The sequence below is a fragment of the Eucalyptus grandis genome, chromosome 10, assembly GCF_016545825.1.
Source record: "Eucalyptus grandis isolate ANBG69807.140 chromosome 10, ASM1654582v1, whole genome shotgun sequence".
Lineage (NCBI taxonomy): Eukaryota > Viridiplantae > Streptophyta > Magnoliopsida > Myrtales > Myrtaceae > Eucalyptus > Eucalyptus grandis.
In genome coordinates, this window is record NC_052621.1 from 16,914,005 (window position 1) to 16,933,967 (window position 19,963).

Below are 19,963 nucleotides of genomic sequence, written 5' to 3' on the forward strand. Positions count from 1 at the left end.
GAAGACTCAGTAGTATATTGAGACATATAAAGACCAAATACGTCATTTGGACATATATTGAACCCGTACAATTTCATTCACTTTGGTCATTAAACTTTATCTTTTCTAGAGCCCACAAAAACTTAATCGCCAATCTACAGTTGAAAATAGATGAGACCATGCTACTTCTGTAAAAGCTATTATTTTCCAATTGCAGCTCTTGGTTCAAGTTCATGCAACTCTCAAGTTATTTAGATGAAGAAGAAAAAAGAGGAAAAGTTCACCTCTGAGATTGTTGTCAGTACAGCGGAGATACGATCATAAGCAGGATATCGATCCTTCATGGATTTCAAATCTGCAAGTATCGAAGTCACCCACTCGTGATCATGGATGGGCGCCGACCATATAGGACCTCCCATATTAAATTTCTTCCCACAGTCGGTGCATTATTGAGGAACAACAGGACCAAACCCAGGTATATACCTCATGCTGTTATTCTAGAGGGCAAAATTGTTTAATCAACACATTGACTAGAATGACTGAAAATAAGAAACTAAAGATGCTGAGCCTTGACATGGTTGACTATGTAAAAGATAGCAAAATTGAATTATAACAAAGGATTTTTATATATAAACACAGATAATCCTGTGTCACACAGCCAAGTGGCCACAAAAATTAAGTAAAAGCACAAACAGAAATTTGAGGATACAACTTCTTGATACAACTGCTTCAAAGTGTCTTGGACACTATTGACACTACAGTTACAAACTTATTTTGATCTCAACCTCGGATTAGACATGTGAATCCTTGTTCCAGCCATTCAACATCATGGGCCCATCAAATGGAAACTTATGAGAACTAATAACATAAGGTGGACCAAGTCCTGTGCTTTCTCTCAGGCCAAACTAGGAACACACACGGTATTGGGATGGTCTTGTGCTTATAAGCCCGTGAACTTGATCCCATGACTAGCCAAAAGAAAAATGAGCATCGAAATGCATTGCTTAAACAGGAAAACAACTGAACCATGACCTGAACAGTAATCATAGGTCAAGCTTGATCAACTCCAGCATGCCACAACTCTTATGCATTTTTCAGAGCAAGACAGGGTTAACCAACAATTAGTTTTGTATCATTTCCCTCAGGTCAAGCAAGTTGTAACATTCCCAAGCAACTAGCGACGTGGCAAAGTGCTCTAAAACAGGATACAACCTTGGAAACTGTTCTTCCTATCTGCTGAAGATGAAAAGAATCACAACCCGTGCATTGATAAACATATGACAGCTTAAAAGGGGTATTCTTCATTGCACTCGCAGACCTGCATCAATAACGTGACCAACAATGTTGTCATGCAATGATGACATGGCATATCAATGATATGGCATACAATGACAACATGGCATATCATATCATATCATGGTTGTTTGCTCTTTTGATTTGTTCTCGTTTGTTACCTGTTCACAATCCAATATCAAGGAAGGCAAAAAAAATTGATTTCTTTGCCAGGGGGTATTCCCTCGAAACCGGTTCCCGAATTGATTCAAACAGGGTTTGAACTTTGGGAACCGGTTCCCGACCTGTTTTCCGAGTGGGCCGATCCGGGAACCGGGTTGACCCGGTCCGGTTGCACATCCCTAGATGAGGCCAATTGGTCAAGGAAATGATTAAAATGTTCTAAAAGTCCAAGCTTCATCCACTTAATTAAATGCATTGTCCCCCTAATTATTTCTTAAGTTGGTTTTTCCATTAAATCAAATTTTGATGCAAAAATTTCCAACATGTTGTCCAAAACCGAATTTCACTCAAGTAAATTCAATTTCCTTACTCAATTTCCCAAATTGAGGTATGATTTCAATGAAGAAAAATCCCGAACAATTTTCTATAAATCCCCTACACTCACAGTCTCAGTTTAGAAGTCCAAATTTCCATCGATTTAGCCCATCTGAGTTTCCGCTAATTTTTCGCAACGTCCGAACCGATTTTCCATAAAAATTTCGGAATCTTTGAAAAAAACTCGTAGGATAAGTCGACGTTCCTAAAATAGCTCGTGACACCATAGAACTTTCAATTTCTAAAATCGAGTTTAAATTCTTAGTTAATTTTACTTCAATGCGATTTTAGCGCGACCTAGACTACCGAGTCACTTTATGAATTTTTAGTACAATTGACCCGTGATCGATTTATCTCGAGTCACATTGTACATCTCCGACACATTGGCGACTCTCGGTTGTTGTGAAGATCTCAAGGTTTCAATTACGGGCACCGAGTACCAAAACGACAAAAGATCAATTTAGTGTCGATCGATGAGAATTTTGCAATCAGATTGAATCACCCAGACTATGATCACATATCTCAGCCGAATCGGCCTATCTCTGATCTCTAATTGATCTATGATGGTGCCGTAATGACCCTTGCAGACCAACACGGTCGAGCAGTCAATTCCTAGTTAAATTCTCAAGTCTAATTGCATTTAGATTCCTTAATTGTTTCCCCAGATAGCTAAGTTATCTCATGAATGATCAACTTAGAGAATAACACTATTGGCACATCAATGAAATGCCTGATTTATTTAATCGAAAACAAATTCTGAAAATTCATACTATTACATATATATTGTGAAGTATTAGCTATCGGGCCCAGTTGAGCATGTAGGCAATTGTGTTTAACTGAAGCCCATAATGAGAATGACCTAGTTGATTAGGGTTTATAGGTCTATTCTCTAGCCTATAAAATGGTAGGTTATAGCCATCAATTGTTTTAATCCCATTGAAAGCTACTACATCGAAATAGATCATAGAGAGAAAGATCTGGCATTCCGATAGATCTCTGATTATCAGATTGATCTATTTTTCCAATAGGTACGTTTTATTTTGCTGTGGTTATTAATTTCAGTGTTTTACAATCATCTATGGATCCGATTCTTCTTGATTGATTAGTTGTTTGTGTGCATAATTTTCTACACGAGTCTCTCTCGATTAAATATTTATTTGAAGAGGATTGCACTTCGATTTTTTTACCCCGCGTGTAAGACGGTGGAATCTATGTACTTTTCGCATGGACCAACGGAAGGAACGAAAGGCGGTGCCATTTTCAATGTATTTTAAACCGTGTTCATGGTCATAGCCCGCTAAGTCAATGGCACAGCTCAGCGTCCGAGAAATTCCAGCCATGTCCACAGCTTCGAACTCCTATAAGAAACGAAAATTGTTAAAGCAGGAACCGAATCCTCTCTCATCTCTCACGTTCACATGGTCGAAAAGACCCCGCCGTGTCTTCTTGTGGTTATATTGGGATTTCTAGGGTGGATCTTCTTGACGCTCTAACAAATATTTTGAGAGCGCCTATGAAAATTCTTGATTGAGAGCTGGATTGAATATATTGTACCGATAGGTCTTGTGAGCTTCTCGATAGGGTTCACGTGAAATTCACGTTATTAACAATTGTGATAAATCCGAGTAAGTAGACCGGCGTCAGCAAGTGTTTCTTGACCTCTCGGGGCTGTTGGACTAGCTTTTTCTTATGGGTTCAGTCAACGCTCCGTGCACATGTGCACCTCCTCTCTCTCTCTCTCTCTAACAAATAATAAAATGATTCCCAAATGATTTTCTTGGAAACCACACTATCAGTCCACGACCCATCTTCAATACCTCTAGTGCTTGTAGCTGTGAATAGTCTATGTCGCACCCCCTACTCTTGCCCACATTTGTCAACAAAGTCAAAATGCAGAGGTGTGTTGGGAGACGAATTGACTCCGCAGTGCGTATTTGCATTGCAACTTTTTAAATCCACCGGCTGTTCTCTCATCGCAATAGTCGAGACGATCCGCCTTACTTTTCTTTCCTTCACTGTTGAGTTGAGCCGTGTGCCTTGTAAAAAGTGTTGAAAAGAAACCTTTCTTTTTCGGCCAATCTAATTCTTGGGCTTGCAGGTCTCCCAAGAGGCTCCGCAGTTGGCCTACTCTCTCTCTCTCCCCTCCCCTTCCCCCACCAAAAGGTAAGAAAGGATGAAAACCACATAGGGTGACAACTTGGCTTATTGTCATTATGATAATAGAAGAGCTAATTGTAATCAATTTTAAAAAGATGCTTTTGCACGATCTGGTTGATTTACTTATTGTAATTGCCACCCAAGCAGGCCTATATATACACGTACTTACTTACCGACAGAATCCCAAACTTTCATAACCTTTGCAACTTTTCTGAAGAACAGAGGAGCAAGTGAGGGCTTGAGCTGAGCTTCTTGAGAGCATCAATGGCCGTTCACGTTCTGCTGCTTCTTGTGGCCTTCACGCTGCTCAGTGCATGCACTGCTTTATTGAAGTGGAATGACGTGAAGTACCGGAGGAAGAAGGGGTTGCCTCCGGGCACGTTGGGTTGGCCCTTGTTTGGCGAGACCACAGAGTTCCTGAAACAGGGCCCAAACTTCATGAAAAACCAGAGAGCAAGGTCACTTCACCCACTTTCTCCGCATTGCTGCATTTCATTTTTGTAGAAAGAGGATTTATTCTTGTGATTTCCCTTACTACAGTTTTGTATGTGGAATGTGCTTCATCCTTTCCTGTTTTTTTTCTTGAGGGTGTGGCTCTTGTCACTTCAATAGCTGCAGACTTCGCAATTTTTCTATGAATGTTTCCTCCTTTTTTTCCCTTTTTGGGGGTTCGGTATGGCCTAGCCACTGGTCCACCTCTCCGGGCTAAGTCTAAAGGCAAACTATACAAACTCGGCCTCTGTTGCCTTCGCAGGACTCGAACCTGGGTATAGCCACGAAACGGTCCTCCTGAGTTCTCTGTAAAATGTAACTGTGAAGAAGAGAAGATTTTCTGATGTCTGAAACAGTTCATTTTTCTCCTCTTTTTTCAGTGACCCTACTAAAAATTTGGTCTGAGGTGCTTGATCTTTTTTATACTGTTGTTGACAGGTATGGGAGTTTGTACAAGTCCCACATTCTCGGGTGCCCGACAGTTGTGTCCATGGACCCAGAGCTCAACAGGTTCATCCTCATGAACGAAGCGAAAGGCCTGGTGCCCGGTTACCCGCAGTCCATGCTCGACATATTGGGCAAGAGCAACATCGCCGCCGTCCACGGGTCCGCCCACCGGCACATGAGAGGGCATTGCTCGCCCTGGTCAGCCCCGCCATGATCAGGGATCATCTCTTGCCCAAGATAGATGAGTTCATGAGATCCCACCTCAGCAACTGGGCTGATCATCACACCATCGACATTCAGGAGAAGACCAAACAGGTATAGAGCATCATATATGATACTATTGATTCATCTAGTTTTTTACGCTTATAGTGTACAGTCAGTGATCTGTTCCGTCTTCTTTTCTTCAATTCAGATGGCATTTCTATCATCTCTAAAGCAAATTGCTGGTATCGAATCCGGCGCAAAAGTTAAGGCATTCACGGATGAATTTTTCAAGTTGGTCCTAGGAACTCTGTCCCTGCCCATTGATTTTCCCGGCACAAATTATCGCCGCGGGTTTCAGGCAAGACCCCCTATTTAGGTCCATTTTGATAGAAAGGAAGAGTTCAAACAGAATTTTCCCGATGTCAATCGACTTGAACTTTCGTTTTTTTTTTCCTGCATTTTTAGGCAAGGAAGAATATTGTCAGCTTGTTGAGGCAACTAATGGAGGAGAGAAGGGCTTCATGAGAAACCCACCAAGACATGCTTGGCTTTTTGATGAGAGAAGATGAAAATAGATATAAGTTGACGGATGAAGAGATAATAGACCAGACAATTGCCGTTTTGTACTCTGGGTATGAAACTGTCTCAACAACAACCATGATGACCATCAAGTACCTGCATGATCACCCAAGGGTGCTTCAAGAACTGAGGGTCAGTCTTCCTTTTCGGTGCTTGCTTCCAAATTCGCTTGTTCATTTCTTTTCAGTTGCTTGAAAATCTGACTCGGCTTCAAAATCCGGCAGAGAGAACATTTGGCGATCAGAGGGGCCAAAGAGCCTGAAGATCCAATTGACTGGAACGATGTCAAATCAATGCCGTTCACACGTGCAGTAAGACGCAATGCAACATAATCTCGTCTAGGAAACAATCATTATGTGATACAAATGAAAACAGGAGTCTTGACTAACTGTGCATGCTCTGCTTTTTTCTTATGCAGGTGATCCTTGAAACGTCCAGATTGGCCACTGTTGTAAATGGGGTGTTGAGGAAAACAACTCGGGATGTGGAACTCAGTGGTAAAATTTCATCTAATTCCCAGAGTGCCCAAAATTTTTATTTAAGATAGTTTCAGCCATAACTCTTACAATTGAACATTTCTTTAAAAGATCAACTTCATATGAACCTGTGATGATGCAACCGTTTAATATATGTTTTGAGATTCATTTGACTACACAAAGAACTTGGGAACTATTAAAAAACAACAGGTGCACAGCTGCTGAGGATGCGCTTTGAGTGTTATAACAACAACAGAAGCAAATGATGATTGGAAGTTGTTGCTGTCTCTCTATGCAGGTTTTACAATTCCAAAGGGATGGAGAATATATGTTTACACGAGGGAGATAAACTACGACCCTCATTTGTATGAAGAGCCCTCGCTTTCAATCCATGGAGATGGATGGTTCGTGTTGATCGGATCAGAACCCTGGTTCAACATCTCTTGCTTTTATTCGCATGAAGATTGTTGACCCTGATATTTTCAATTCTTTACTCAGGACCGAAGCATGGAATCTCAAAACTACTTCTTACTATTTGGCGGAGGCACAAGGCACTGTCCCGGAAAGGAACTTGGGATTGCCGAGATTTCTACATTTCTTCACTACTTTGTAACTAGATACGGGTAAACGATACACCGTCAATGCATTTAGTAGCAACGCTAGAGATGATTGACTTGGCTGACATGTGAATGAATGAAACTTAATTCATTTCCTGTGCAGATGGGAAGAAGTTGGAGGAGAGAAACTGATGAAATTCCCGAGAGTTGCAGCACCAAATGGATTGCACATTAGAGTCAGATCTTACTGAGCTTTTTCCTAAGAGGGTCGATATGTAAAATGGAACACTTTCGTGAATAACTGGATCTCTAGTTATCATATACCGGATATGAATTGACCGGTGATCAACCGACCATTGCCTGCTTATTGTGTGACCTTGATTTGCACTTTAATGATAGTTTCGTATAAGTTAGGAACACGTGCAATTGTGCACGTGAGATTCACGTGAGATGGGTGATGCTATGAGCGAATCAGGAATCTGGAAATGACGCAATCGCGCATGTTAGACTTGTCCCTGTAGTTCAGTTTTGGGAGAAAAGCACATGGAGAGGTTAATTTCTTGAAGAAAGAAAGTTTGGGCTTGATTTTTGTCCGCTGCCGCCCCTAGAAAGCCGGTAAAGAAAAACCGAATAGACTCTGAATCCACAAGCAGACCGGCTATATTCAGGCCGAGACATTCATGCAAGCACAAATCCACAAAACTTCTTTCTCTTGCATCGTTCATCTAGTTGAGCATACATCATGCCCGACAAAACCTTTCGATTTTCCAAGAAAATGGAATGGTTTACCTTGAAACATACCTGGTCCAAGGTTGGATTTTCCTGTCGTGTTTACCCCAGCAAGATACGGGTACTGCGCCTCCGTGTGAACGGGCAAGAGGAAAAACCGTAGTGCTGGAATTTTCTGCAAGGGCCTCGTTCCCGCTAAACCGGCCCCGACTTGTGTTCTCAGATTGAATCCATGGAACGTGAAATCAACCCAACTGAGCGGCGATTCCAAAAGTTCTAGAAACCGGCCTAGAACCATGCTAATAGCTTGTTTAATGGTTTTCCAGGGAGTTGGGATGCTCACCTACCACTTGTACAGTTTGCCTACAATAATAGCTTTAAGGCCAGTATTAGTATGGCTCCCTTTGGTCTCGCCTGAATTACATCCATCCCTGGGATGACCTTGAGAAAGGCCTTTCAAAAACTCTTTTCTTTCTCTCACTAAAGAATGGATTTCCCATACGGGAAAACAAGGGACAAGTCTAGTGAGACAGGTGACTCTTGCCGATGCGAAAGCTATGATTCCAGCTTCTTTTGGATATTGAAGAGACTTTAAAAGTCCCTACCTATATATAGTTCTTCCTGCAATCTCACTATCGACGAAAAGATGATTTAAACATTCTATAGAATGAGATATACAAGAGGAAAATCTACTCAAAAGCCACCCCCTTAAAGGATGCAACCAAATTCCCCATAGAAGGAAAGTGATTTTTGTTCCAGGTAGCTTAGATCAAAAGCACTCAGTTTGGATCAGGTTTGCTTTTGATTGATGGATTTTCGTCTACGAGGATTTAGAGAACCTTGAAGCAAACATTTCACTGGCGGAACGTGAACGTGCCCATCAAACCGCACCATATACACCGCCACAATTAGACTAGCTAGGCTTGTAGTAAATCGATACTTTTTCAAAAGGTAACGCAATCCAGATTGAGCGTACAGTAAAATTGGGTGGAAATTAACGGTACTCACTAGTCACCGCAACCAGTCATTGAGTACTTAAACAAGAAAGGAAATCGGACAAGCCCATTTTATTGTAGTTAAATCATTTGCAGAATCTTGACTACCTCTTCATTATCAACGCATGGTAATTGTAGCTTGATGATGTCCCAAGGAAACATTTCAAGATACCAAGCCAATCCTTTCCAGCTTCCATCAAGTTCCTAACCTACTGTCGAAACATTGGGCATCGTCATCTCAGAAATTTCAGGACCTGGCCCCCAAGGATATGCCTACAGAAGAAAGTAAATACCAAAAAAAAAAAAAAAAAAAAAAAGAGGCAAGTACTTGATGGAAGCCGAAACAGAGGCTAAGCAAACAATTTCATATGCATTCTTAAGCGTGAAAAAGCTTCACTTGGCCAAAGAGCATGGTTTAAATTACACAGCCATGGAGCTAAGGCAGGTAATAAATCAACGGAAAGTTCTAGACTCTATGTCACATTACAAGAATAAATGACAATATAGGCCGCAAAGAAGGGCATTCCTCCATTGGAGCCGGCCTAGCAAAACCCGAGATCAAAATTTAGGACGACTGCAAATTGAATAGAATTTAAGCCCAAGTTAGACACTCTATTTAGTCAATATCATGAAACTAAGGTGCGATCATCAGTCTTTCTGTAACATCCCGGGCCCCACTGTGTAATATTGTCCTCTTTGGGTCACCCGCTTTGGCGCGGATGAACCGCCATCCCAGCCACGGTCTTTTCCCTCACGGCTTTAAAACGCGTTACGCAGGGGCAGAGGGCCATGCCTCGGGCCTTCCCTCTCCCAAGCCATAATATTGTCCGCTTTGGAGCGTGGCCCACGGCCCACCCTCCCTCACGGCTTTGTTTTCAGCGCAAATGGAAGCGCACGTGAAACGCGTTTCCGCTTGCGCTGAAAAAACAAAGCCGTGAGGGAGGGTGGGCCAGGCCACGCCTCCAAAGCGGACAATATTATGGCTTGGGAGAGGGAAGGCCCGAGGGATGGCCCTCTGCCCCTGCGTAATGCGTTTTAAAGCCGTGAGGGAAAAGACCGTGGCTGGGATGGCGGTTCGTCCGCGCCAGGGCGGGTGACCCAAAGCGGACAATATTACACAGTGGGGCCCAGGATGTTACAAGTGGTATCAAAGCCGACTCCCGATCACGTGTGGGACCACGGCCTTGAATGTCGTTCGTGCCCGTGGGGCCATAGCGAGGACGCTATTCTGTTAAGAGGTGGAGAGTGTGATAACCTCCCTCTTGTCCCACATCGCCTAGGGAGGGAGATCTTGGTCAGCTTATAAGGCTTGGGTTCCTCTAACTGTGTAACGTGTTTCACTTATGCTTCCGCTGCGCTGAAAACAAAGCCGTGAGGGAGGGTGGGCCGGTGGGCCACGCCTCCAAAGCGGACAATATTATGGCTTGGGAGAGGGAAGGCCCGAGGGATGGCCCTCTGCCCCTGCATAACGCGTTTTAAAGCCGTGAGGGAAGAGACCGTGGCTGGGATGGCGGTTCGTCCGCGCCAGGGCGGGTGACCCAAAGCGGACAATATTACACAGTGGGGCCCGGGATGTTACAAGTGGTATAGATCTTGGTCAGCTTATAAGGCTTGGGTCCCTTTAATCTGTGTAACGCGTTTTAAAGCCGTGAGGGAAAAGACCGTGGCTGGGATGGCGGTTCGTCCGCGCCAAGGCGGGTGACCCAAAGCGGACAATATTACACAGTGGGGCCCGGGATGTTACACTTTCGACGCTTAGCTTCACCTTGAGCCTCTTCATCATCATCGTGGTCATCATGCTTGAGAGATCCATTTACCGCCTCCGGACCCAAGAGAGAAATGCTGGTGATTTGATGACCTGCTCTCAGCCTTGGACCCCAATGCCTTTCAGGGTTTGGAAGGAAGCGCGCAACCTTCTTGGCTTGTGCCTTGCTCAGAGATGCGACAGCTCGAGCAAAATTTGCCTGCTCAAACAAAACTTTTAGCTAAAAGAACCACTACAGACAATTAATACCTCTTACGAGTGAGTGGCGTGTTTGCCAAGACCGTGCACCCGCATGGATCATATAATATTTTCATAGCATAAGTGAGGGAATCGTATAAGGTGTCATGTATGTAAAAGAAAAACAAACAGAAGAAGAAAAGGAACAGCTGTAAGAGGAGAAACGCACTTGGAAAGCCGGTTCCTTGGCCAGTATCACACTTCCAGGCTGATCTGAAGGTTGTTCTTTGACGGGATGACTTTTAACCTACATAGAAAACACAACAAAAATGCTATGAACTTGTTTTTTTATGACAATGGAATGTGACAGAACATCTGCAAATACCACAAACATCCATGGGGCATCTATCATCATCCAGTTTGTAGCTCAAGAAAAATCAGGAGAGTCCTTACCCAGCATCGCATGATGTCCCAAATAACGTCCATGGGGGCATCTGTCTTCAACCCCAATGGATTCACATGAGTTCCAGAGATTCTATATCCGGCATTAATAACAGCAGAACGGAAGATAACTGCCGATGGTGAGGTGCATTTTAGGGTGGCACAGAGATTGTGCAAACTTAAAAATAAAGAATATCGGGCAGTTCCTGCGAACACCATATCCTCCAAGAGTTAACACATTATGTGACATCCTGATTTTCAGATTTTGATTTCAATTGGATAAATCGGGCATTTCATCAACGTGACTATATGACCCCACTCAAGAGATAACTGGCCTATCTGGTGAAGCCATTAAGAGATTTTAAATGTAATAGACTTGAGAATTTGACCAGGAATTGACTGTTCAACCATGCTAGTCTGCAAAGGTCATTACGGCACAATTAAAAATCGATCAAAGACCGGAGATAGATCGATTCAACCGTGATGGTGATCAAGTGTGAGTGATTCCACCTAGGGAGCGTGGTTCCCGGGTAGAACCGAAAACCGAAGAATCGAATCGGAGGTTTGGTTTCGGTTCTGGTTCTAAAGGGACCGGTTCGATTCCTGGTTTCCCTTTTCTAGGAACCGGAACCGGCACTAGGAACCGGAACCAGTCCAATTAGGGCTAAAAAACCCCAAATCAAAATTCACTTTCACTTCCACACGACACTTTTCACTCATAGTTCTCTTTGCCCATTCCCGTCTCCGCCTCTGCTCGTCACCACTGCCGACCGCCCTCAATGCCACCGCCGCTAACCTCTGCTCAAGGCCACCTCCGCTCACCCTCGACGGCACTGCGGCTGACCTCTGGCTCGCCGCTTGCCCTCGATGCCACCGTCGCTCGCCCTCAACGCCACCGCTACTCACCCTTGACGCCACCGCTCGCTGACCCATGCTCGAGGCCATCTCCGCGGCGAACCTCTAGCTCACCGCTCACCCTTGACGCCACTATTGCTCACCCTCGATGCCACCACTGCTTACCCTCGATGCCATCGCTTGCTGACCCCTGCTCGTGGCCACCTCCGCTCGCCCTCGACGCCACCACGGCTAACCTCTAGCTCGCCGCTTGCCCTCAACGCCACCATCGCTCACCCTCGACACCAACACTCGCTGACCCCTACTCGAGGCGACCTCCTCTCACCTTCGACGACACCGCTAACCTCTAGCTCGCTGCTTGCCTTGACGCCACCATCACTCGCCCTCGACACGACCGCCGCTCACCCTCGACGCGACCACTCGCTAACCCCCCGCTCAAGGCCACCTCCGCTCACCCTTGACGCCACCGCCGCTCACCCTCAATGCCACCGCTGACCTTTGCTCGGCGAGCCACCAGTGACCTCTGCTCAATGCCACCGCTGACCTCTTCTTGTGAGTGTTCTCTCTCTGTTTTGATTATTTATGCTCGTGTTTGTGTTCTAGTGGGTCTTTGAAGCTACCTTCACAAGAGGACAAGTAAATCCAGTCCAAGGAATGGTATGTGTCATGCTATGTGTCTGAACTATTTAATTCTCGTAATTCTTTGTTTGTCCCTATAGACATGTATCCCATATTCACGCCTGTTTATTTTCTCTAATGTCATAAAGCAATGTATTTGACAAAATGGCAGGATTCAATTCCAAAAGGTGTTGACGAGTGTAATGTGTGCCGCCATAGATATGGTGTCTGCATAAAGGTGAACTTACATTTATGATTTTATGAACTCTGTGTTCATTATAAGTAGATGAAGCTAAGTCTTGCTCTTATGCCTGTAGTGCAATTATGGTCACTGTCACAACACGTTTCATCCATCATGTACTCGAACTACTGGATTGTTCATGAGTGTAAAAACAGTTGGTGGCAAGTTGCAGCACCGGGCTTATTGTGGAAAGCACAATGTAGAGCAGAAGGCAAAGGGGTGTCTTGCATATTGCATGTGCATTTATTAAGTCAATTCTGGAGATCATAGATATTGAGTTGTGTATCTCATGTCTTCATATATCTTTTGTATTCTAAAATATTGGACAGGCTGAATCGCAAAGTATGGAATTGAAGAGCTAAAGAGCATCAAGCAAATCTGGGTACAGTTATATTTACGTTGATCTTGATGCATGGCCTAATTTTGTGTACTTAGCAAATCAGAGCACCGCTTAAATTTCGGAAAAATGTAGCAAGTGGACGTACGGGTAAAGTTTTCAACAGCCAGAAGAAGGCATATGAAGTTTAGTACGTGTTATCAAGCTTTCTTTTTGCAAACTTGTTATCATTCACTTTTCTCGGCCAGTTAACTATTAAATAATATTATATAATCATGTATTATGAAGATATGGGTTTTGACTGTGCTTGATTTTTTTACCTCTTACTAACATCTTGCTTGTTATGCCAAGTCATGGCTGATTTTCTCTTGCATATGATGAATATGTGACTATGCTATTCATTCGCGTTATATGTATGTTTGCTGTTTATGTTGTCGATCAGATTACTGAACTTCACTCAATGCTTTTTGCAAGTTGAATTGGAAAGGTTGCGGCTTCTTTGTGAGGGAACCATTAAACGTGAAAAAGTGAAGGTAAGCCAAGCAATAACATAATGTCTGTTTTAAGTTGTGCTCATCATTAAAAACACATGACTTCAGTATTGACGAATGTAATGTGTGCCACCATAGATATGGTGTCTGCATAAAGGTGAATTCGCACGTTTCATCCATCATGTGCTCGAACTCTTGGATTGTTCATGAGTGTAAAAACAATTTGTTTATTATTGCTTCTAAAATGATGTTTGCTGTTTGTGTTATATTCTCTTTGATGAATGACAAGTTTGTTTATTGTTGCTGCATTCATTTCCATTTTTTTAAACTAAAAAAGACAAAAAAAAAAAACTTGTTGGAACCTGGAATTGGCCCCGGAACCTGTGATAGGGTAGGTTCCAGGTTTTTGGTTGAATTAGATTCCGGGTTCCAAAAAATGAGGAACGTACCCGACGATAGGTTCCAGGTTCCAAAAATGAGGAACCCGTGCCCGAGGGTAGGTTCCAGGTTCCAAGCGAAACCTGTAAGGAACCTGAAACCACTCACCCTTAATTCCACCTAATTGCAAAATTCTCGTCAATCGACACTAAACCGATTTTCTGTCATTTTGACTACCATGTATCCGTATTTAAAAACCTCAATATTTTCCACGACCACCGAGAGTTGCCAATGTGTTAAATGAGTTCATTATGGTTAAAAGAAAATCGACCACGGTTCATTGTACCAAACATTCCTAAAAGCTACCTAGTAAGTAAGGTTACAATAAAAGCACGTTTGATTGAAAATAACCGCGAATTTGAATTCGATTTCTGAAATTGAAAGTCCTATCATGTCATGAGTCATTCTAGAAACGCCGACTCACCTTTTAAGAAAATTCCAGCAAGCTCATGATTTTTATGGACAAATCGTTGCGAATGATTCGGAAAATGAACGGAAACTCGAATTGGCCGATTTGAAGAGACTTTTAACATCCGTGTAAGCAAATCGGTGAATGAAAGTTGTTTGGCTTTTTTCAATTCAAATTGGACGTCAACTGAATTAACCAAAAGTATTGAATCCAAGCTATTTTTTTTTTTTTTATTTGGGCTTTGCTTTTATTTTTTCCTTGTACGTGTTCCCCGAACCAATTGCCCCCTTTGCAGCAAATTTTCCTCTCTTTTTATTAATTTCTTCACGTTCATTCCCTTTTACCGAATCTTTCTTCTTCGCACGAACTCCCCAGCCAGCCGGAGAAAATATTCAGTGGTTCGTGCGCGCCACGTCATCCGCTAACCTGGCGCGCACAAACCACTCAGATACTAACACCTGTCCCGAGCGGGACCCCCTCGAAAATGAGAAAAGGGCTAGTTTTTAGGCGGCTCAACTCGGCTCGGCTCGAAAGGAGGATTAGCGTATTCCTCCCGCTCAAAAATTTTTCTCTCTCCTCACTTAAATGGGCGGGTTCTCTCTCCTCTCCTCGTAAAAGAAAAAAACGCTCAAGCCTCCTCTATTTCCTTCTCCGCGCATCCCACTTCCTCCGCCTCCGTCTCCGTCTCCGGCGGAGGCTCCGCCTCCGAACCTCCGCCTCGGCCTGCACCTGCCCAAAAGCGTCGCTGGCCATCTGCCTCTGGCATCTCAGTCTCGTTCCCGAGCGGCACCAGGCTCCCCGCCGCTGACGGGGCGTTGTCCCTAACGCTGGCCCGCTCGGTCGCGAGGGAGATCTCGGCGGACTTGGGCGGGGTCGACGGCGCGGCGAAGAAGGAGAGGCCTGCTGCATTTTCTCTCTCTTTTTTTCAACAGAGCGCTCGCTATTTCTTCCCGCTTCTGCCTCTGTCTTCCTCAAGCACTCCTCTCCTCTCTGTCCCGAGCCCTCTCACTCACCCCAAGCGCCCCCCTCCTCTCTGTCTCGAGCCCTCTCACTCACCCTAAGCGCTTCCCTCCTCGCCTCTGTCGTCGTCGCCGTCATCGACTTTCCAGCCGCGGCTCCAGAAATCGCCGGCTGCCGACTGGCCTCTTGAGCTTCTTTGTCTTCTACTCCTTATTCGGTCCCGATTTCGGGCTCGAGTACGTAGCCAAGGATTTTGAAGCAAAAGAGGTTTGCGAGGCTAGATATACTGGTGGCGGACGGCGAGAGCATGATCGACCTGAGTCGTTACTCTTTGCTCGGTGATTTCAAGCTCGACGTCGAAGCAGAGAAGGAGGAAGAACAAGAACGAGATGAAGGAGAAGAAGGAGAAGATGGGTCCTTGCTTTTCTGCTTCTGGGTTTATCTCTTGAAGTCCGCCACTTTCCCTTGTACCATTTTCCATCAGGTAGAGGAAAGCCGCCGTTTTTCCATCTTTTTTCGTCCCTTTTTGGTTCGTTGGTTTTGATGGGAGGGATGGTGTTCGTTTCTCAATTCTGTGAATTTTTTATGTTTAGAGAGGTTGGGTGTTATGAGTTGCTTGTTTGGCGGTTGTTTTAGCGATTGATCACTCACCGGTTGTTGGATTTTGTGATTTGGAGGGATGCTTGGCGTTGGTTTGGATCGATCACCGTTGCTCGGCTCTCGGGTTGTGTCTGTTGGTCTGATTACAATGAGTTTGAATCATTGAGGAATTTTCCCAAGAGTGTCTTTTCACGTTTACTGAAGTCTATTGCTGTGTTGTTCCTGTTAGATGGTATACTGAGTGTCAATGCCTATTGGTGAAACCAAAGCTTATTGATTTTTGTGGATTTGTCTGGGATCAATCCTTTGTAATGCGTCAAGTCTTGTTTTTTTTCCGTCCCCTATTGCGATCTATCTTGGTTTGTGACACAAGGGACTAGTCGAAAATGGTGATTAAGGGATGATGTATACCATAATTACAAATAGTGTTGCCTGTCACTTCTCTTTTCAGCTCAAAGTTCTATGGTTAATGGGGTTAAAAATATTCTTTCACACAGGTGAACTCTGATGTCAAGATGCTTTTCCAATTCTCGTTTTGAATGGAGATAAGAGACTCACGCTTCTGCCACCGCTTCCTCCACAAAAAGAATCTCCTGATTCTGAGGTTTCTCCTTTTTCAAGTGAAAAATCGTAGACTTCTTTAGATAGCGAGTTTCCATTTGGAAAATGGGTCCATGTTGGCTGTCAGGTATGTATATCAAGTGTCTGAATTACTCTTTCTACACATGGTTTTTAAACTGCTCGTTCCTTTTGAGTTGATAACTGCTGAAATTTTTATGGCTATAGCTTAGCGCATTAATGTCCGTCATGTTTACCACTTATTGGTTTGAGCCGTCGAGCTGAAGCAAGTTGTTACTGAACATTTTATCTGTCTGTTTTACCTTTAACCAATCATTTTCAGATGTAATTGGAATTGTATGAATGGTGCATGATCTTCAAATATATAAAAGTAAGGCGTATTGGATGGATATTCAAATAGCACGTAGAACTGTTGCACTTTCAATGTGACTGAAAAGAACAAGCTTTTATAGAGTACATACATGGAGTATGATTCTATTCATATTCATTGGAGTGCCTGTGATCAACTAATTGCATGCATTATCTGGAGGATCTTGGACAAGAATTGTTATCTGCAAAATTTCATGTAAGTCTATGTCTCATTGTTGGTCTGATGAAAGAGATAGAGTACAATTTTAGATTGCATAAATGGTGCTCAACTTAAAGTCTCTTGTCAATCTTATTATGTCATTGTCTTTCCTAGGTTTCTTACTCTCAGGGCCCTTTTCCCTTTGTAAATTGCTCAAAGTTCTATCTTCATGGCAGGTCTCAAGTGAACTTTTACGGCTTCACATTGACGGGGAAGTGGTGGATGAGAAGCCCCTACGTGCCTCAAAAGATGGATAATCTAGCTCTTCAAGGAAAATAAGTTTGGTTAGTACCAGTGGAACTGATGATGGTATAGAAGGTTATTTATACAGTCCAAAGGTCTTGCACCCTTCTTCATCCATTGAGGATCATTATAAGGTACCTTCTGTCGAGTTTGTTTGACCTTATTCATGTGGATATGATTTCTTTAATGAATATTTTCCTGTAATGCCAGGACTCACCTGTACACTTAGCTATTGACAAGTCATGTGCTTCTGACATAGAAGAAGGTAGTGATGGTATCTGGAGAATCGTGGGTGGAAAGGTAAGTCGTTGTATCTTCCTTTTAATCCTATCACCACTACATTTTTATTTTTTTTGACAAAATCTAATTGAGTGTCACTTCCAGTGTTAAGCATTTGTCATTGAACTGCCTTGACGAAGTTGAATCTTTTTTCTGTGACGTCAGGAAGCGATATTTCTATGTTAATAGCTTCCGACTTTTTTTGTTGTTTTTCTTTCAATAGAAAAAAGTTGGCTCTAAAGCTTGCTTCTGTCTTGTGAAGTTCTCTCTTGATCTGACACAATCTAAATGTTGATCAGGCTAAGGATAGTTTCGGGACTTGCCCAGACGTGATATTGAAGAATATTGAAACTGCAGAGAAACTTTTTTCAGATTCTGAATGTACTAAAATGCGAAATTCAAATTCCAAGAGTATGCCAAGTGTTGGAAAAGCAGTTCCAGATTCTTTCACATTTAGTTACTGCTTGGCAGGCCCATGAGAGGGCTCTTCTGCTGAAGAAGTTTGCAGCATCTGCTTCAGATGAAGAAGTTTTGGAACTTGCGAATCAGGTCTCCTTGTACACTGGATGCTCCCATCATTGGTAAGTTCCTATCTCTTTAGTCATTTCTATTGGGATGCTGACAGAGACTATACTTACCATTTTCCCCTTATGTGCACGATAGTCTATTTGTCTGAAATGATCGTGCTTATAAGTGGTGGGAGAACACTTGTCTTCCAAAGCCATCCACAAGCTGGCTAAGTACTAGTCTTCCCACATGTACTTTCTTGTTGCCAATTGACCAACTATGTTCAAACCTAAAATCGATAGTTCTTATTAATGCATGATACAGACCTTCTTCTCTGAGCACTTAATGGTAATGATATTGCTTATTGGCGGCTAGGTAATTTTCCCACCTGCCATAGTTTACTGGCCTCCCCTTGTGTCACTGCCACACTTTCAATAGAAGTGTACGTGAACCTTGTGCGTCCATAACACTTCTTTTATTTTTAGGAACCAAATTGCAGTTGCAAAGAAATTGATAGAGGAAGGAACGAAATTATGGAGCTTGCTTTCACAAAATGACAGCCATGTTCCCTGGGAGAGCGCCATCTATGAGATTGAAGAGTACTTTATGAAGATTGCTTCCTGCAATACTAGAACTCTTTCCCAAAAATAGTGAAAATGGACGGGATAGGTGGAAAGTTGGGAGAAGTTTGAAATTTCTGTGGGAGAGAAATAGAGGGAAAATTCGAATTTTTAGATACTCTCTCCAAATTCTGGCCCTTGGTGCTCCCAAAATAGCCTTAGTGTCATGGTCACTATTTGCTATCTCTGTTGTTGTGCATGTTCTTAGACTACCCTTCTTCCATGCTTTGGCACTTTATGATGCTTAGTTTAAGATTTCTTTTACATGCGTTTGTTTTTGTGTTACTATCAATTGTTTTGTTGCTTTTTAATCTCTAAATATAGAGCGCAAAGAACAAATAGAGAAAGCAGAGGAGAAAGAACGAATGAGAAAAAGAAAAAGAAGAGAGGGAAAAAGAGAAGCTGAGGGGAAAGCTGGCAAAGAGAAAGCAGTTTCAGCAGGGTTGGGTGTTGGAGATCTTGGATCACGTAAGGATGGGAGGAGGCAGGCTAGCAGAGAGGAACAAGAGAAAATCAAGGCTAAGATGAGAAAGAATGCCTACCAATTGGCCTATGCTAAAGCAGAGGAGGCATCTAGGTTACTGTAGGTGGAGCAAACAAGAAAGGGAAGAGATTCTAAGATGTTTTGCTGTTGCTTTTTCTTGAATCTCTTGGGCCTACAAAAACCCGCGGTGAAAGACTGCAATTCCATTCTGCCAAAAGCATACTGGTGGGACTGGATTTGTATCCGAGGACATAGCTTTGAAGTGTCGTGGAAATATTTTCAAGGGAAGAGGTGTGATTGCTTATGCTTTTAAGGTTTGTGACCAGGATATGGGTATCATTTTAGTGGTATCTTCCTCTTGCTATGCAAGAAAAACTGATCTCCAAAAAATAATTATGACAAATAAAAAAGGAAAATCTACATTGCATTATTAAGTATCATTTCAGCTTCAATAATTCTCCATATTGTGATAAATTTCATTTTTTCTATCGGTTCATTTATATCTTCCATTCTAATTGTTTTGGCCGAATTTTAATCTGTAGCTCCCTCCTCATACAATTCATATTCGACCGTCGATGATCAAGGTTGAAAAGGACCCGAAGCTTTCGGATATCGTGACCGTTGATGCACTCGAAATAGTACAAACAAGGTACAACTAACATATTTTGCCAGCAGCTATCATTGTTTTAATTAATTCTCTTGAGGTTCTTATGGTACCTCGACCCTAGTATTGTGATCACAAAGTTATCTGTGGGTTTGTTGCCTGGCTATGCTATTGATTTGTTGATCATTGTATTAAGATTTTCCTTTGGAGTTAGCTGGTTAAAAGATCCTTACATAAACAGACTGAAAAGTTAGCGGCTTTCTTGTTCTTTCAGCAGTTTAATTTGAACATGGGACATGTTT

The 19,963-nt window shown here is 43.0% G+C and overlaps 2 protein-coding genes, 1 long non-coding RNA gene and 1 pseudogene across 4 annotated transcripts; 3 read left to right on the plus strand and 1 right to left on the minus strand.

Moving 5' to 3' along the window:
- The first annotated feature begins 4,389 nt into the window (after window positions 1–4,389).
- Window positions 4,390–6,972, plus strand: LOC120288892 (annotated as a pseudogene).
- A 1,860-nt stretch (window positions 6,973–8,832) lies between these two features.
- LOC104429917 (probable tRNA (guanine(26)-N(2))-dimethyltransferase 2) lies at window positions 8,833–10,985 on the minus strand. Of its 2 annotated transcripts, none has more exons than XM_039303068.1 (4): window positions 10,841–10,985; window positions 10,617–10,694; window positions 10,211–10,409; window positions 8,833–9,019 (listed from the first exon to the last, which is right to left on the minus strand). In XM_039303068.1, the coding sequence occupies exons 1-4, from the start codon at window positions 10,871–10,873 to the stop codon at window positions 8,988–8,990; spliced, it is 342 nt and encodes a 113-aa protein (XP_039159002.1). In that variant the 5' UTR covers window positions 10,874–10,985; the 3' UTR covers window positions 8,833–8,987. The 2 variants fall into 2 exon arrangements, with proteins under 2 accessions (XP_039159002.1, XP_039159001.1); XM_039303067.1 differs by having other exon boundaries at window positions 8,833–9,099; window positions 10,192–10,409.
- A 3,993-nt stretch (window positions 10,986–14,978) lies between these two features.
- On the plus strand, window positions 14,979–17,172 carry LOC120288991. The gene is made up of 3 exons (XR_005546925.1): window positions 14,979–15,661; window positions 16,275–16,465; window positions 17,101–17,172. It is a non-coding gene; the product is annotated as an uncharacterized LOC120288991 (long non-coding RNA).
- A 55-nt stretch (window positions 17,173–17,227) lies between these two features.
- On the plus strand, window positions 17,228–18,858 carry LOC104414358 (SH2 domain-containing protein B-like). The gene is made up of 4 exons (XM_039302846.1): window positions 17,228–17,233; window positions 17,378–17,467; window positions 17,786–18,027; window positions 18,439–18,858. Exons 1-4 carry the CDS (start codon window positions 17,228–17,230, stop codon window positions 18,602–18,604), a joined length of 504 nt encoding a protein of 167 aa, XP_039158780.1. The 3' UTR covers window positions 18,605–18,858.
- The last annotated feature ends 1,105 nt before the right edge of the window (window positions 18,859–19,963 follow it).

What these genes read in the sequence shown, in the direction of transcription:
- LOC104429917 (XM_039303067.1), bottom strand. Translation starts at nt 10,873, where the DNA reads ATGGACGTTATTTGGGACATCATGCGATGCTGG. An exon ending in GGGACATCATGCGATGCTGG is followed by an intron (nt 10,695 to 10,840) that starts GTAAGGACTCTC and finishes TTTTCTATGTAG; the next exon opens with GTTAAAAGTCATCCCGTCAA. An exon ending in GGTGAAGCTAAGCGTCGAAA is followed by an intron (nt 9,100 to 10,191) that starts GTGTAACATCCC and finishes ATGTTACAGAAA; the next exon opens with GACTGATGATCGCACCTTAG.
- LOC104414358 (XM_039302846.1), top strand. An exon ending in GGAGAATCGTGGGTGGAAAG is followed by an intron (nt 17,468 to 17,785) that starts GTAAGTCGTTGT and finishes ACGTGATATTGA; the next exon opens with AGAATATTGAAACTGCAGAG. An exon ending in ACTGGATGCTCCCATCATTG is followed by an intron (nt 18,028 to 18,438) that starts GTAAGTTCCTAT and finishes TTTTATTTTTAG; the next exon opens with GAACCAAATTGCAGTTGCAA.